General features: G+C 40.3%; 1 protein-coding gene across 2 annotated transcripts in view; it reads right to left on the reverse strand.

Annotated features, from left to right (window-relative positions):
- Positions 1-18,556, reverse strand: part of UBAP1 (ubiquitin associated protein 1) — a 34,831-nt gene extending 16,275 nt beyond the window's left edge. Inside the window, exons 1-2 of one of the 2 annotated variants that reach the window (XM_062599455.1) lie at positions 18,516-18,556; positions 685-725 (exon numbers count right to left, since the gene is read on the reverse strand). In XM_062599455.1, the coding sequence (XP_062455439.1) occupies positions 685-718 (34 nt within the window). In that variant the 5' untranslated portion in view covers positions 719-725; positions 18,516-18,556. Of the gene's footprint in view, positions 1-684; positions 726-18,380; positions 18,438-18,515 lie in introns of those variants that run through there. The other variant, XM_062599456.1, reaches the window with a different exon arrangement.

The following is an 18,556-nucleotide window of genomic DNA, read 5'->3' on the forward strand; positions in this document are numbered from 1 at the left end:
ATTTAAAGAAGTTGCATTACGTACGTGCAATAAATAGCTTCAGTGTTCCACAGAAATTTTAGCCCTCCCAAATTTATACCCTATTTTCTAAAAGATAACATACACAGGCAAGTAATTCTTATGATATCCGCCATCTGCAGAAAGCTACACATCTCAAATGGTTCAAGAATCAAAACCTTAGAGATTCCTTTCTTCACTTACCTAACTGTGAGCTACTGAAACAGATCTAGTCCAAACTTGGGAACAAATTCACTGCTAAGCAAAAAGCAAGCATGACTCAGTGATATAATAAAAGCTTTGCTTTTAATTCAGCTTCTCACTTGACTTCCCCAGAGAGAAACTGCAAATCTCATGCCTGCCTCAATAAACATCAGATCAGTATCACAGTTGCAGTTCAGCTTTGATTCTGGAGGGGGGAGGGAAAGACACTATTTTGCCATAAGTGGGGAAAAACAGCCACTGGCTGAAGTTCAGTTTAACCAGAGGACTGCTACAGCATCAGCACTGCAAGCAGCTATGCAAAAAGGAGGACAAGGTAGTTCATCCTCCAAGTGGTTTGTTAGGAATGAACAGATTAGTCTCTACATACTCTCTAGCCCTGGGACATCAGTCAACAGCAATATAATATTAAGGTTCATCCTTTTGAAAAAAATAAAAAATAAAAGGATATCAAATTTCACTTACCATGAGAGTCGGATCCCAATTTCTTAGAAGCCATTTAGAACCTGAAAAACATTTTGAAACAGCTTTAACTTTGTGTGTGCAGCACAGCACAACTCTCTGCAATTCTACAGTATTATCTCTAGCTTATAGGACATGCTTCAAACATTTGCTCTACTTATCCTGTTCCTAAGTTAGATAAGCAAACTTATTTTATAGCTCCAAGAAACGACTGGGAGGATAAATAACTTGGTTCAGGATCTGACAATCTAAATGACAAAAACAAAGAACCACCCAGGGTGATCAGGAAAGCACAGAGGGAGTTCTAGATTTCTGAGCTTACTAAGTTCATTCCTTCCAAGCCCCAATTAAGCATCTTCTGCCTTCCCTGGAATTAAGAAAAGCTCTTCCTACTGGAAATACCACACTGATCCTCCTCAGTTTAATCTGTCTTGATCTAAAAGATATACCATGATAGTGGGCAAGCACAGTCAGTTAGCCAGCACTGCACATGTCTAGATAAACTGGACAATACATGGATTGGTACCATTTAAGAACTTAATCAAAGAGCAGAAGTTTCTTGGTACATACAACCGAAAACAATGCTAACAAGAGTTAGCATCTATTGCCCACGAAATTTTACCAGTAACTTCTTCAATCTCAGATCTCAAAGCAAATACTACATAGCTAAGATGTTAAATATGCAAATGAGTGTCTGTGTAGCTTTTAAACACAGAGCAGGCCTGTCCCTGAGAAAACAGCTTTGTAGAATTAGCTGTAGTGTTTTAGCTGACCGAGCAGCTAATACCTTGCTCCAAGATGCTTGTGGTATGTTCAGTAACATATTTGCTTCTTTTGCTGTGCATCGCAAGATCTCTTTATCAAGACGTCACAGCATGATTCTTTAAATAACTGAATTTTTAAGCTCTACTTTGACATTATACATCACCAAGAATTAGAGTTGCCTTTTGTTTCAGAAGTCCTACAGCTGGTGGACTGAAAGGCCCAGTAGGTGTTCTTCAGAAACGTGAAAGCATCTGGTACACCCACACCAGGGGCACACAGGGCTCGAGTCTAATTTGGAGCAGATCTAATGTTCACACCCATCATTCCCCAAGTGAGGTCTTAATCTTCCTCCTTAATGTTTCAATTGAACATCCAATTGCAAACCTCATTTTAAAGGAAGCGCCAAAAGATGAGAATTTTACAGACAGTTTGAGCTCCGATTCTTCTGTCAGTGGCTGACACATTCAGGGGCAGAAAGAGCCTATTTCAAGTATTAGGCTGAGCACCTTTAGTTAGACACGCATCCCTTTCAACTTTATGTTAGAATCAATAGGTGAGTCAACCCTAATGGCTGACAGGAATTCAACATATTGCTAAAACCAAAGCTATAGATCACCCATGCAACCAAATTTCCTGAAGCCACTGCAAGCTGACACTACTGGGAATGAGTCACACCAGGCAACTCCACCACTCCTTACATATAAAAGCCTCAGGCCATTTTGCTCAGTGTTCATCAAGTTCTCAGCACACCTGATCATCTATCTCAATGTTGGTATTGTTTCCAGAAACACAACATTAAGACAAAAAACTGGTTTTGGCTCTGGCAGGTGAGGGCTCCTCAGACAGGTACAATGCCTTGTAGCTTCAGAGACGGAGAAAAAGCAGGTCAGACAACACTGGTGAGCATGCCTCTCAAAAGGGCACTCAGCAGGCTGTCAAGGGCAAAGCCATCAGGCCACCTAGCACAGTTTCATGTGAACTACCAAAGTGAATGAGCTTTACTCATCCCAACAGCGTACAGGAGGAAACTGGGCTGCAGACTACTGCTGTACCTTTCAGACCTGGATCGTAGGGTTAAATGAGCTGTTGCTGTAGTTCTTCAGTGTGAGAGTAGCAATTAAGATATCAACTTGACTTGTTATTACCGAAGAAGCCAGGTCACCTGCAACGTATGAGGACTACGCGACTCCACAAGCCCAGGATTGGGACACTTACAAGCATGGACTATGGCTGCCTGTCCTCCACTACTATTACAACAGACGAACTAGGGGCTGGGCCTCTAGGCACGTCCCCAAACTCCTCCGAATTCTTCTTTCTTCTAGTTACCACTGCAGACTGAAAACTGCTCTTTAAGGAATTTTTTAAAATTTTGACAAAGGGAAGATAAGTAACTTTCTCCCCTTGGCTACCAAATTGACTGGGAATTTTTTTTTAGTGCAGCAATGGTTACCTAAAGCCAATACACACTTTACACTACCTGCTTCATTTACCAAAAGCAACTTATTTCAGACTTCAGTAATAAAAAGGACAACGCAAATTCAAAAGCATCATTTTCAAAATGATAATTTATATCCCCTCTCCAGCAGGATGCAGCAAAAACAAACTACTTTTGCTATCTCACACACCGATCTGGGTTAAGAGAACACTACCAGGACACTACCAATTTTCTCTAGGGACATTAAAAGCAGCGTGTACACATCCTACAGAAACAAAGATATGCAAGTCTAGCATTCAGAAGGTTTTGCAGTAGTAAGTAAGTTTGGGACTGCATAAAGCCTTGGATGTGCCAAACAGTATGCCTCAGCATAGGAGTGAGGAAATCTGCAGCTAGCCCTAGAGTATTTTGATGCGATGACACCAAGAGACTCTGCAGGGAGAGAAGTCAGACACAGAGGATTGGTTCTAAGTTAGAGCCAATAAAGTCAACAGACCCAAGCTCAGTCTGCTTAGTCAGGGGCATCTGAACGTTGCATCATAGCAATAAGGGCTCAACTACACTAGAGAATGAAGATGACCAAGACAGTCTGCCCAGCACATCACCACCTAAACCTGAACGACTACTCAATCACGCAGCCAGGCAATGCCGACAGCAGGGAGAAGCGTGACTGTGTGCAGTCAAGCAATACCAAAGGAACAGTCTCATCAGCAGATGAGAAAGCAACTGAATCATTACCAAGAGCAAATCATGAGAGCTGGGAGGGCTTCCCCCCCTTTCTATTTGTATGTCACATCTATTACAGCTTTTGTTAAAGTTTGCCTATATTCCTTTTTGTCTGAAAGATCTCAGACTGGTCAAGCTGGAGCCATCCAACTACTAACAGCAGCTGGAACAGGTTTCTCAGTGGTAACTCAAGCCAGTTTAACTGCTGTCAAGAACCGATCTCTTTTGCTGCTATAACCTTCATTTTAGGGGAAAATATGTCTGGATTATAGACCACAAATTATCTGAAGTAGTTCTCACCTAAGATTCAGACAAATGAAAAAGTGGATTTATATGGGGAAGAGAACCCAAAATGCCACGAGTTATCACCACAATCAATTCAGGGTATCTTTGATCTTCACACAGAAAAAGATGCAACTGAGAACTTGCGTCTTAGCCTCCATAATGTGTAGTAGCTTGGAAAAGTATACAGAACTGAGGATGGATCCACTCACTCTGAAAACTGCAAAAAGACTTGGATCATTTTCATGCTGCTTATATTAGATTCATGGACTATTAACGGTTTGATGCTGAGAAATAGCAAAAAGTATTTTTATTCAAGTGATTGGTTTAACTGTCACAGGTATTCCAGATTTAGAAAGCATTTTAGAAGTTTTACTACAACTACTTGTTTCAATGGAAGTTAGAACCTATGACCAACACCAGGATTCTGCATATAGCCTCATACAAATGCAGCTGTAGACTGCTGTTAAGGTAATACAAGTTAAAATTCTCATACCAAAGCTTCCCAATGTAAGTATTCAATCCAAGGATGTTTACACAATTGAGATCTCTCAGATAGACTGACAACAAAATGCTGACTTCAGAAGTTTAACACAAGATGAATTCAGATTGCAGTTACTGCAGTCTCCAAAGAGATAACATCACTCAAAAATCTGTAGCAACTACTTTTGGTTTGTACATTTAACAGTTCTCCAAACAATGAGCACATTCAGCCAGCTAGCTGCCTGGAGGTGTTCCCCTTTCATAAGGCATGATGATACTGAGCCACCGATAACTGCTGTTTTGATAAAGCCATTGTAAAAGTAGATTTGACATGCTGCAAGCACATCCTCTTCAGCAAAAAAAGGCATCACTTTCACTAATCTTAATAAGAAAAAAAAAAAAAAAAACACCTGTCTAAAGTATATCTGCAGTAATCCCTTCAAGCGCCAACGCAATCCGGAGATGAGCTGCATTACAGTGGCGGCTCTATTTGAGGATCAAGGAGCACAAACCAGACCATCACTGAACCAATCACAGGTATGAAGTTCTCATTTGACTTTCAATAGCCACTAGTTAAAATAAATCTTAGGAGATGTCTTCATCTCTTCATCTCATGTGATATAAGTACAAGCAATCGTGCTACATTTAACCAGTTTCAGAGCAGGCAACAACAATGACAAAGGGGAACACAAGGAAGGGAAGGGTAGGGGTGAAGTATCCCTGGTGCACACAAAATCCACATTTCACAGTTGAGACTTCTCCTCTGAAAAATCTGTTTGGATCATTTAAAGATAGCCCGTAAGCATCAAATTAATTTAGTTTGTTACTTTCTGAGAAATGACTGAGGGATAGAGGTACTGGAACCAGTAAAATAGCGCTTCTTTTAAAAGCATTTCTAGAATACATGAGTAGGAAGGACAGGGAGAAAAGAGTCCCTGAAGAGCAGGTCTATGCGCATATCACATTATTGAATTATGAGACAACACATTCTTTAATGATGCCAACAATCTCCATTAAGGAGCTCTTCATGCAGATGTCGAAGAGCCTCTTCCTAGCAGTAACAAGCATTAAGAGAAACTGATTTTTCAAATTGTGCAGTTACTTAATGTGACACAGTGCCCAATTATACCTTCTGCTTCAGTGTATATCAGTCAACAGGGAATTGAATTGCAAGACAGCTCTTCTACACTATCTGAAAAGCACTGCATCTCTCTCGCTCTGTTGTTCCATATAGATTAATTGCAATGAATATTAGATAACTATAGCTATGCAGCTCTCCTCATGTAATGTCCCACTTTATTCATTAAAGATATCGCATACTTAAAGATATCACACTTGTTAAAAGTGCCTATTATTCAAGCTGGTTAAGGATTTAGGCTCTTAACAGATAACAGACAGCCCTACTCCTCCTTTAAGGTCCTGACTGTCCATTTGGGCCATAAGATAGTTTGCCATAAACTTCACCTAGCAATAAGGGAAAAAGTAAATACAGTAAATTAATACATCAGGTTTTTTCAATCACTGAATTGTGTTTCAGCCATACTAGTTACTCATCTACCCTGGTCAAAGCTGATCAGGGCAAGCTTTTCTTTTAGCCAGAGACTACCTTGGCAACCAAGAGTACAGAAGATGTACCTATTCCAAGTTCACAATTTTATTAACAAACAGATAACCTATTTAAAAAAGGAAGCTTTCCCCCAAAAGGACTGTTGTCATAAGAGAAAGCTATCTCCAGCTAACATTTAAGACTGGTCTGACTTTCAAACCCTTGGCAAATAAAGGAGTAGCTCAGGTTAAGTCAAGTCTAAGGACAGATGTGAAGTTTAAGATGTAGTTTCTACTACAGACTTACCTAAGTTATTTAAGATCATCTCAATAGAAAAGCAAAACCAAAAAAAAAAAAAAAAAAAAAAATGTTTACATCTCCTCTGCTTCTTGAAGACGTCAGCTTCATCAGCCTCAACACCACTAAGAAAAGGGTGGCAAATTCAAAATAGGAGTCTATATTTCCCTCTTTGGTATACTACAAAAGCACAAAAGCTATTTGAACAATAAGTTACAGCTGAATATATAAATATGCTATGCAATTCCTCCTACAATCAGGAAGGGGAAAAAAAACACACACACAAAAAGATGATCCAGCACTCTCACTATCAGTGAGAGCTATAATAATTCCACAGCAAAATAAATCCTAAATTTGATGGAACATAGGTGAGCAGAATAACTGTTTTTACTTAACAATTTTCATACATAAAGGTTTGGACAGAAAATATCTACCACTTCTGAGCACTTAAAATAATCACAGGAAGGCATCTAGTAACTACTAACAAGTTTAACTGGTTCAGCTTAATTAGCACGGGATATACTACTAAAAAGTAGCAAATCTTTAACAGTCATCTTAGCACTGCTTAGAGTCAGGTATAAACGTTAACTTTTCTAGTTAACCCACTTCAGAAGAAAGGTAATAATTTAAACCTCCTCTAGTTAGATACACTTATGGTAAAATGGCGAAAACAACTGAAATTAGGAAAAGATGGATGAAAAATACGAGAACATCTTGCACATTTAAGATGCAAGTCTGAAACAGCTTAAATACACTACTTGTTGTTGAGAGATTTCAGTAACAACAACCTGACTATCAAGTACTTGAATATTGTTAATACTTCAGACTATCCCCAGTTACATATGAGATCTAGATAAACACTCTCAACGTGCTGCCACTATAAAACTACTCTTGTCATTAACCAGAACATCCTGCCTCTAATCCAGAAATAACAGAATCTGTGCAGTCTCAAGCTCTCTTCTTATGCTCTTTGAGCAAGAGAAAAGTACAAACAGCTCATGTTCATAGAATCAGTAAGATTGGAAGAGACCTCTGGAGATCATCTAGTCAAACCTCCCTGCTCAGCAGGGTCACCTAGAGCATGGTAGACAGGGTTGCATCCAGGCGGGCCTTGAAGAGCTCCAGAGAAGGAGGCTCCACAACCTCTCCGGGCAACTGTTCCAGTGCTCCGTCACTCTCATAGAGAAGAAATTCCCCCTCACGCTCAGGCAGAACTGCCTGTGGTTCAGTTTCTGCCCATTGCCTCTTGTCCTGTCACACGGGACAGCTGAAAAGAGTTTGTCCTCATCCCCTTGACACTCTCCCTTCAGGTACTTGTACACATTGATAAGATCCCTCCTCAGGCTTCTCTTCCCCAGGCTGAAGAGGCCCAGCTCTCTTGCAGCCGCTCCTCGTAGGGCAGGTGCTCCAGCCCTCTGATCATCTTTGTAGCCCTACGCTGGACTCTCTCCAGTAGCTCCAGGTCTCTCTTGTCCTGGGGAGCCCAGAGCTGGACGCAGCACTCCAGATGAGGCCTCCCCAGGGCTGAGTAGAGGGGCAGGATCACCTCCCTTGACCTGCTGGCAACACTCTTCCCAGTGCAGCCCAGGAGACCATTGGCCTTCTTGGCCACAACGGCACATTGCTGGCTCATGATTAATTTGTCATCCACCAGTACGCCCAGGTCCTTCTCTGCAGAGCTGCTCTCCATGTTAGGTTATACAGAAATAAATTCAGTCCTGCAGGCAACACCAGCATCTACCATCACTATTGAACTAGAATGCTATTCAATTCTTTTATGGCAATAAGCAGTACATATTCTCTTGCTAAATGCTAATTAACTAGGACTTAATATATTTAAGTACACTATAGCAATTAAATAATTCTCCACTTTCAAAAGAAGTCCATTTTAAAGCAAGCTATACAACTGTTACCTTTTCCTTGCTAAAGCTCAGAAGAGAAATGGTACTATATATATTCACAGCTGTGCTCTTGTGTTAGCAGTTTTGTGAAGTATGAATGTTTACAAAACTATCTTTTTAAACAAAGCAGGCAAAAATACCCAGCAAGAAATAAAGATGGACTAAAGTCTTAAAACAGACAACTAAAATCTGCTAGGCCAAACATCAGCTGCCATTTCTTATATTCAAACTCAGCCAAAATATGTGTATTGTGCTCTACAAGAATAACAGAGCCAGTGTCGAGCTACTGTAAATTCACTCATCTTCCTGCTTATGCCAGGGTCACACGCATGACCCACTCTCACCACACACTTAGTATTTTCCCAGCAAAACTCAATATGCTACTGACAGAAACCTCTAAGTGTGTGACCTACCATTCCAAAACCCTGCTTGCACCCTAAGCAAGTTAAATCCAATTTAAATACACACAAGGCCACCAGCAGTCTTCTCCCACTTCCTAGAGGATCTCTCCCCCATAATGTGGAGAAAACTGTTCAACTTTTCCAGTATTGTGACACCCCAGTTCTTCTCTAACATACCTCCTTTTTTCCCAAATAGGAGCACCAAATTCTGAGAATGAAAGTTCTCTGCAAATTCACCTAATTTAGAAGCATTTGCATGATCACAGGTAGTATTATACCAAAGAACAGAGCTCCATATTTAAAGATGCCACCAGTCTGTCTCGTATGTTCTCCAAGAACCACCCTAATAGCCACTGGAACAAATTATTTTTTCACAGAATATGCAGTTTGAGATACATGAGAGCAGAAGTTTTAAGGAATTCTTACTACTGAAAACGCTGAGAGCTGATCATAAGCTACACTGTGTTCTTACAAAAGACTTTCCAGAAAAGTGAATATATATAAAAATTTATGCATTTATGCCATGTCATACAAACCTTCCTGATGCTCAAAACAACTCCTCCTTGCTGTCAAGACACAGGCAAACCAAGCTCAGGAGAGAGATGAACTCTGTCTTAGGTACTACAGATGTGACAGCTTCTTAAGGCACTCTTGACTTTTTGGAGGTTTTAAGCACTTCTCCCACCAACCAAGAGGTCACTGGCACAGTCTCAGCTTTCAGTGCCAGCTCAATTTTATCCTAAATTCATATCCAACTGGCCTAGTAGGAGTGATATACCTGTCATTATCCAACCCTTGTTGTAAAGCTGAACCTGGAAAAAAAATATACACAGAAACACACAACTGAAGAGATCAAGCTTTGCTACAAATAAAGCTTACAGACCAGGAAAAACTGAAAAACTGACTGCTACGTAAGGTGAACGCTCACTTTAGGTTTTTTTTTTTTTTTTTTTTTTTTAAGTAAGTTCCCTGAGCTGAGCTCTCAATGCTATGTTCCTTCCCAGACTAACACAACAGAACAAGGCAACTAAATTGAAATCTAAGAGTGAGTCAAGCTAATAAAAATATCATCCCATTGCAGTAAGGTTTAAGAAAGAACCAATCTCATTTCATCTCCAGACACAGTACCAGTTAATCCTACTTTCCTCTTTTTTTCCCAGATAGGACTGAATGACTGCGTCAAAATGATGATCTAGAAGGGAAATAATGAGTAGTTAACACTGAATTTCATTCTGCTACAAGAAGTCATGTTTCAAATAAAGAAAACAAGTTCCACTCATTTTAATTAAGCATAGAACAAGTGCAAAATGACAAAAAAACACAAAAGAGTTTAAGTGAATGCTTATACCTTAAGTAAACCTTAATTGTTTCTTCAAAAGGTCTGTTAACAGAAGACTAAAGCTAGTAGTAAACATCAAGTCCTGCTCTTTAAAACATACAGGAACAAAAGTGTCATCAGCTGGTATCAAGCAAAAAGGACATAAAAACAGCAGGAGCCATCAGAACAGGCTCAGAATAGTGGTGGCACTTCTGCATTTAACTCACTTGGATCACAAGAAATTATGGTGTCTTTAGTGAGCTTGTCTAGCATAGAAAAGCAAGAACCTAGCCGTGTGCAGAAAAGTCAAACTGAGTTTTCCCTAAACTGTAACATTTGGTTTATTACGAACACAGAATATGATGAGTCAAATCTCAGATTAGAAAAGCTTTAAAGCAGCCCGTGCTACCTGAAGGCAGCACACTCCAATGCCGAAACAGAAATTTTTTCCTTTCAATCTCTTGATTCGGGGGGGTTCTCAAGCAGCACAGGCCACTATTTGAGGCCACTGTCTGGGACTGCCTAAGTGGTTCAGCCAGTAGTTCAGCTGAGTCCAGAAAAGGAAGTGACAAACAACAGGAAAAAAGAAAGTCAGTAGGTCAATTAAACAAGGTCAACTGCACGTGAGCAACTGCCACAGCAAAGCTTACTAGTAGTTAACATACAAACATATCTACTTTCAGAAGAAAAGTAGAGCAGCTATTAAATCCTTTAGACATATCTTTCAGCCGTGTTCCAGTTGGTAAACTCACTTTTACAGAAAGGCTTTCTGAAGCAGTCTGCGTCACAGGCACAACTCCTCCCTGCTGAGCAGAGGCCACTAGCTTCAGGAAAACAAGATATTCAGCAGATTTGGAAGCATCATAAAATGACCCTTACACTCATATTTTTATTTTTAACATGGAAAAAATGGAATTAAGTTTACAATTCCTCACTAAAGAAAGAAAAAAATACACACAAATATATCTGCTTTTTTTTGAGACAGCAATTCTGTCTGCTCTTCGAGCACTGCAATCCTATTTTGGGAGTTAATGTTTGGAGTAGGCCCATTTGGGAACAAGCATAGACTGGAAATCTGCTCTTCACTACAAATACAGAATGATCTTTATTTCAGGGAAATACAGAACAAAACCCAGAAAGCCATGAAGCACTGGAAGCGAAACGCAATTACCAGCCACCCAAAGATAAGAGCATACGAAGACCATCTGAGGCTCAAGTAGAATAAAAAAATGGAAAAGAAACTGTAACCACTGAAATACACTTTCAGGTGAAATCCAGAAGGCAACAGGATATTCATACTGCCAGGAACAGAATATATATATGCACACACACATCCTCCTCCCCAAACGTTCTCCCCAGAGCAGGTCATTTTGCTGAAACTCCATTATACCAGTAACACGGCCTAGTTCTCACACAACGCTTTACAGTAGTAATTTTCAAGGCACTTAAGGAATAAAAACTATCCCTGTTTTGCAGGTTGGGGGAACAAGGTACAAAGATGAAGCAGTTTGCCCACAGCCATCCAGCTTAGCCAGTGACAGAACTAGACCAGAACCTGTATTTTCCTGAATCCCAAATCCACGGCTATCCCAAGAATTTCACTGCACTCTCTCAAGTTTGGTCTTCCAACATTCCTGTCCTTCAATTCTCCCTTTTAAACTACTCCTATACAGCTTTTCATCTTACCCAAAAAAACTCTAAAGATGTTCTTCTTGATTTATAATATGAACTTGAATTTATTCCAAAAAACTTTTTCTAAATTACTATTTCAAATTCATTTAAATTTGCAACTTTTGTACCAGTGGGTGAGACTGAAAATAGCGCGTGCCAATTTTTCCTGAATGCTACCAATTTCTTCAACAGCATCTGTAATGAATGCAAGCACTGAAACACTCAAAGTGATGAATAACTAAATGAACAGCTCATTTTATACGCAAGAGAAGCCCTCAGAAATATATTAGCCCCCTTTTGTCAGGAAATTTTAGCAGGTTTGACTCAGCTTCAACAACTTTTAGCCTTATTTTCATTTCATAACTAGATTGGAGTAAGTCGCTGGATGCAATAGTCCCATGACCATCTAACATCTGCGCCTACAGCTTCTCCTCTCCAAGTACCTCACAAACCAGCTGCAACATGGGACGGCTAACAGTATACATATACATCTCAGTAGACAGATGATCATTACAGTGGAGGAAAAAAAGGCAAGTAAACAAAGAAAATCCCACTTCCTGCTGCTTTGTAAGAGGAAAGTAGAAAGACTATGGGTTGACTGTTCCCCAGCTCAAATTTATATTCCCCTTCTCTGTCATCTGAGAATCAATCCAGCCTTCCCCTTTTAAGCAGCACATCTGATTCAATGCAGCTTACTTTAAAAAGCAAATCCAGTGCTTCATGTTAATGACAGAAGTACCCATTCCGGCAATAATTTTAAGCTAAAGGAGAAACACGCCTTGAAAATGGCTTGTAGTGAATAAGACAGATAAACAACTTCTCTCCCAACCTGATGAGAAACAAGACAGACCTTTACATTCCTAAGTAGAATCAATCTATTCAGAAGACAGTCAACTCCTTGCACTTAATATTGGCTTATTTCGAATGTCTGTTTCCTTGGAAGAGGGGAGAGGAGCTAGAGAAGAACCTTCTCATCAGCCCAATACCATATTACATTCAGCACCCCCCCAAAGAAAGGGGTACACACACACACATTTGGTTGACATGGTGCCATAGAGCATATCCCCAGCTCCAAAAGCAGCTTAGACCATGGAGCTCTTCATGTCACATGCAACTTCTTGGCCATTGTTTGCCTCCATTTACCTTTTATCTCATAATATACCTGCGGGCTTTTTAAACTGTATTTACTGAGACTTTTCTAGTTGAAGATACTCAGGTAGAAGAAACTGTTGTACATAATAGCATTACATTCATGTCCATACTTGAATTTGCTAGCTTTCACTTTGTATACAGATAAAGTAAAACTGGTACTAGTAAAAAGCAATAAACTTTTTTAATACTACCTTTATCTGCACTTGCTTTTTTTTAAAAAAAAATCACACCACTAAGATCACGCATTCAGTAATCTAGAAACATTAATAGCATTTTAATAGCATTTATGGACTTTTTATAAGTCACTGAAAAAACTCCTGGTAAGTCAGTAGAAAGCATATATTAAACTCTCCTCTACAAACAAGAAGGAAGTCCATAACTGCACATCCCCAGAACCCTTCTCTGCTAAGATATTAATCAGAATTGAGCAGTTATTCTTCCACAGACAGTTCTGTACCCTAAGTAATTGCATTTTGCATCTCTCATCTCAGCACTTTTGAACTATTTTGGACCCAATTGCTTGTGCTAGTTTTAGCATAGCATGAGACTTAACAGCTGTGAGAGTCCTGATTTCCCCACATGCAAACACACACACAAACCTAACAATTCTTCAAATTAAAATGATTAGTTGAATATTGGTAGATTAAAACTTGATAAAGAACCTCCTTACTCAAACATTTTAAGATCATTCCTCAGGACAGTGCCTAGAAGGCAACACTTTCGATGGCTCTGTACCACCTGCAGTTACTTTTGTAATTTAAGCACATAACTCTGCCAACCAATGACCATTGACAGAATTACAGCTGGATTAATAACTAATCTAGGTTTATAAGGAGTTCGCAAGTTCTCAGGGGCATATAATACTATGGAAACTTGCCCCTAAAATCTCTATGGGACACTAGCCTCTGATTGCAAAATTACTCTGTTCTACCATAATTTCTCCATCCATTTGTTTGTAAAACTCCAGCTGACACTTGATTTAAGGAATATATTACCTTAGTCATTCTTCTTCCCCTCCCCAATAAAGAATCTAAATATATTTACTGAAAAGCACAATTAAAAAACACACATTTTTATACTGCTATGGACATAGCAAGCAAAGTGAAAGGCAAGACTTTTCAGCATTTTTCCTCTGATAAGTTAAACAAAGAGACTGGCAATAAACTGTCTGTGGTCACCTAATACTTAACTGAAGGATAAAAAACACATTCTTTTCTCAGGCTACATGTAGTATAAAGCCTTTTGATCCTTCCCCCCCAACACAGACAATATTATTCAAGATAATTAATGGTTATTTTATTCATATAAACTCCAATCTCTGCAAATATCTCCCATATTTCTATTTCAAGTTATTATACACCACTGTGCAAAGACGCCACACACTGACATTAGTCATTAGGGTGGAACCCAGTGTAGCTTTGTTATAGAACATGTATTTCCTTTTCTAATATAACAATTTGCAGGATGCTCATAAATTAAGAGTCTAATTTTCTTTTAGAGTCTAGAGTTGATGAAGCAAACCAAACTGAATACAAAAGCACATCTCCGTATCTAGATTAAGGACAACACTAACACTGACATAATGCAGTTGGTAATACATAGAATTGTAGAAATCCAGCCTCCGAAGCTTGCAGGATAAATCTCTTCAGTCATTTCAGTTGTGGCTTCATCTGTTGCTATCCTAGAGAGGTCAAACAGTGTCAGCACAAACATACATTAGGAAAGGACTTAAATGATCTCTTTTGCATAATCTAGTGGACAGCTATGATGAATGCTGATCTCTGACAACACAGAGTAGACTTTGAACAGCAGTTCACAACTCTATTTCTGGTTTTCAAAATGCCAACTCCCAATAGCTAAATAACTTAAGCATATTCATATTCAATCCATCTTCCACAGGAAGAACTGACTACTACTTGGACAGGACTCATGCTTTTCCAATTTTCTTAGTTAAAATGTTATCTGTGTCAGACTTGCTGATCAAAAGACAACTGAGAAAGCACATGCTAAGAATTTCCATTTCAACTCTTAATAGTTAAGATGGAGGCCATAATGCAACTGATGCAACATAGTATTTTGAACAAATATTCTTTCCCTTCTAAAGAAGATTTAAAACATAAGCCTGAGCAGCAATACTGTGTTCCCCCTTTTATATACTTGCTTATTTCAAAAAAGTATGGTGTAAGATTAAAGAATCTGAACAAAGATTGCAATCTTTTAAAGAAAATAAACACAATTAATTCAGGATGTACAAAGTGTTCTTTCAAAATTCCCAAGCACAGAAAAGACTATTCCTCAAATATTTAAGAAAACTCCTCTCTTGTGCAAACAAGGATTGGAATAAATCTGATCATTTAAAATTAGGAAAAGTTAAGTTTCTCTTAAAAGACCTCAGTACAAGGCCACACCGACTGCAAGAGGTCATTAGGGACATGGAGCAGGAGCTTACTCAAACCAAGTCAGACAGTCAAAGCATTAAGCAACGTACTAACATGCCAGAGAGGATTACCTACCTAGGTAGTTAACATAGAAAAACCATGAGCTCAGGCCTGTATCAATTAATTGTAATCCTAATGATCTATTGCAGACTAGTACAAGGTGTAAGATCAATAACGTTGCCTTCCTAGTTATCAGAGCAAGCAGACACAGCACAGAGAAATCTCTTTCATGCATTCTAGAAGACCTACTTTTTAAATATAAAAAGCTATTTATAATTTGTAAACATCCCCTTCTCCCCAGGCCCTTCCTTCAAATAGTAGTTTTCAAAAAAAAAAAAAAAAAAAAAAAAAAAAAAATCCAGAGCTTTTCAATTACAATTCCTCCAGATCTCCTTTACAATGTCATTGATTTGAGTTCAACTGATCGATTTTATATAGACAGTAAAGCCTTCAGGTAAAAAATCTATGTCCAGCAATAGTTGAAGCTATGAAGTTTCATAAGATTGAAGAGACTGTGGGTGATTACATTATAAACAAAACTCAAAAGGAATCCAGTTTCCATCTAATAAAACAAATACTGACTAATTGATCAGTAATAAATTTAAAGCTAGCACCAACTGCAGAATTCAGGAACAAGCCGATGTCAAGAATTTACGGTACAAAAACTAGATATTGACAATAACACAGATAAAATTCTATATGATCAATTCCTGAAGTTTTTGGAAGTAACATAAAACCATATTATTATACCAAAAAAATGGAAGGTGATATGTCTTTTGGCATCATAGCACTTCCCCACCAGCACTACCCAAAAGAGCCCATGTGACAGTACTGGATGATATGGTCCACTGGATGGGTCCAGAAACCCAATTCCTCTATTGCTTATTAGAGATTCTCTCTAGGATAACAAGTACTGGGCACTACTAGACATCATGTGAACAATGGAGGCAGAGTTCTTCCACATATTTTTAATAGCTAATGGGTAAAAATCATTAAGATAAGCTAAACAAATAAGTTTTGCAGCTGAGCAGCGCAGCAGAGTATATTTACAAAAATATTCTGAAACTGAAGTTCAAGTTATTAAAGAGAAACTCACATTTATCTGTTTATATACCCTAGAGTTTTTCCCCACCTTCAGAATTTCACATAAATATATTTTTATTTTCACTGGACTTATACACAGCCTCTGCTCCTTGTGTGAGCAACGCCTTCCCTGACTCCTTTGCTCCACAGTGCCCTGCACAGGAAAAAAACCCTCAGCAATCAAACTCACAGGCCAGATCCAGCCTATGAGACAGCAATGAAGGTGCAATCACTTTCAGTTTTGTTTCAGAGGCTTTAAAATCATGGGTTCACAACAGCTAAATTCCAATGTTACATATCTTCTCTCCCACTACCCTTAAACTTTTTCAACAAAGCTTTAATTCTAAGTGACCCAGTTGCAGTGGTGATCTAACATAGCAATGCCACATTCAAATCAGTTCTGCGTGTACATTAAAGTCATTAAGTAGCAGTACTACTGCAGTATTGCCGTATACAGCTATTAGCCTAACACCATACTGCATATGGCCTTGAGCAGCTCAGTCCATCTATGCTGTGCTGCCACTGCACATACACACGTCAGCCCCATTCCCTTCCCCACAGCTAGGGTAGTGCTACACACACAGCTCTGTTCTGTGCAGCAGGGAGGAAGGGGCTGAAAGCGTTCTGCCCTCATCCCTCCAAAGTGCTGCTGCAGAACAGAGATACGGGGTATGCAGGGCCAGTCCTAGGAAGCAAGCAGTTGCAGGAGTGTCTGCACTGAGAGAGAAAGCCTTGTATCCCAAGGGACTGGCAAGGAAGGCGAGGAAGGGGTCTGGGTGACTGTAGTGCCACTCCTTGCTCTAACATCATCTAGAGTGTTAGGGAAAAGAGGAAGACACCACCCTGAACACACACACAGAGGACCCTCAAAAACCTCAAGCCCCTAAAAGCTTTTGAGATGCAGCACTTCATGTTCTTTTTATCAGCGCCATAGAAATTGAGATTATATCAGCAGTCACCACTCATTTGTTCCTTATTTTGGCCATAATCACTTGGTATTTAGGAATATCCACCTCAAAGTGTTTAAACTCAAGATAAATACAACATTTGGAGTCAACGGAATTCAGGAAAACAGCTTTATCAGTTTTACAGCCAAGTGCTAGAGTCCACCTGCTTATCTCTATGCTAATGAGACAGCATCAACATCATAAACACTCTGCAAGACTTCTTTTTCCTGATTATTTTCTAATAATTTGGGTGAATAAGAACATTTCATAAAGCAATTATTCATTTCCATGGATTATAACTTCTTTTACTAGTTGAAAAACAAAGTAATCCTAACTCTTCCTTTACAATAAGGGATTCTGAGCTATTAAACCTCAAGAAAAAAAGACCTTGAATTATTATTCAGGGAAGTGTTAACTATTTTACTGCTAGTGAGCACTAAGCTAAATAGCATTATCACAAAGTCAGAAACTACCAGACTAATTCATTCTTACACCACGGTAAATATATCCATGGTATGTCTGCCTCTCAAATGTAGAGAAAGATAGGATCCTCTTCCCAATTCAAATGCAGAGCAGTTAACTGGAAAAGATCCAGAAAGAGGCAACAAAGATTAATAGAGATATGAAAGGCCACTACCCACCCATTAGGAAACAAAACTTTGGCTCTTATGCCTTGAACAGATGCAACCAAAGAGCAGACGCAGCAGAAGTCTATGAAATCACAAGTGGCATAGGGCAGAAGAGTACTACAGCTGTCACAACGCAAAAGCCGGAGAAAAACAAGTTATCGGAAAGTAGGCTTGACCAAAAAAAAAAAACCCCAAAAAACAAGAACCACTAGGCTCGCTCGAGCCGCCCTCCAAGCAAACGCAGGCGGTTCCTCACGCGTTTCCTTAACGCGGGGAAGCCTCTGCTTCCAGGGGCGCTGAACGTTCACCCACACTCCAGCAGCGATCACCTCTCCGAAGAGAAACTCCCCGAGGGCCCACGAACACAGAGATATTCTCCTCCGACTCGGCCAGCCGCCGAGCCCCCAGAGCGGCTCGCCAACCCCTGAGCCCTCCCCGCGACAACGCGGGCCCGGCCCGGTCCGGGCGAGGGGGCACCGGGAGCCGCCGGGCCCCAGCCCCGGCCCCGGCCAGGGCAGGGCAGGGCAGGGCAGGGCCGCCCCGCCAGGCCCCCGCGACCGGCCGCCCCCACCGCGGGCTGCCGAAGGGGCTCCGCCCCCGCCCCTCGCCCGGCCCCGGTCATTACCTGCGCGGCGCCTCGCGGCCCCCCCCGGCTGGCGGCTCCGGCTCTCCCCGCGGCCGCTGCCCCCCGCCCCTACGAAGCCCGCGCAGCCGAGCCGCCACCTCCAGCCCCGCGACCGGGCGACGCCATCTTGTCTACCTGCCCCTCCGCCTTGCCTCCCCGGCGACGCGCTGGCGTCA

The sequence above is a fragment of the Rhea pennata genome, chromosome Z, assembly GCF_028389875.1.
Source record: "Rhea pennata isolate bPtePen1 chromosome Z, bPtePen1.pri, whole genome shotgun sequence".
NCBI lineage: Eukaryota > Metazoa > Chordata > Aves > Rheiformes > Rheidae > Rhea > Rhea pennata.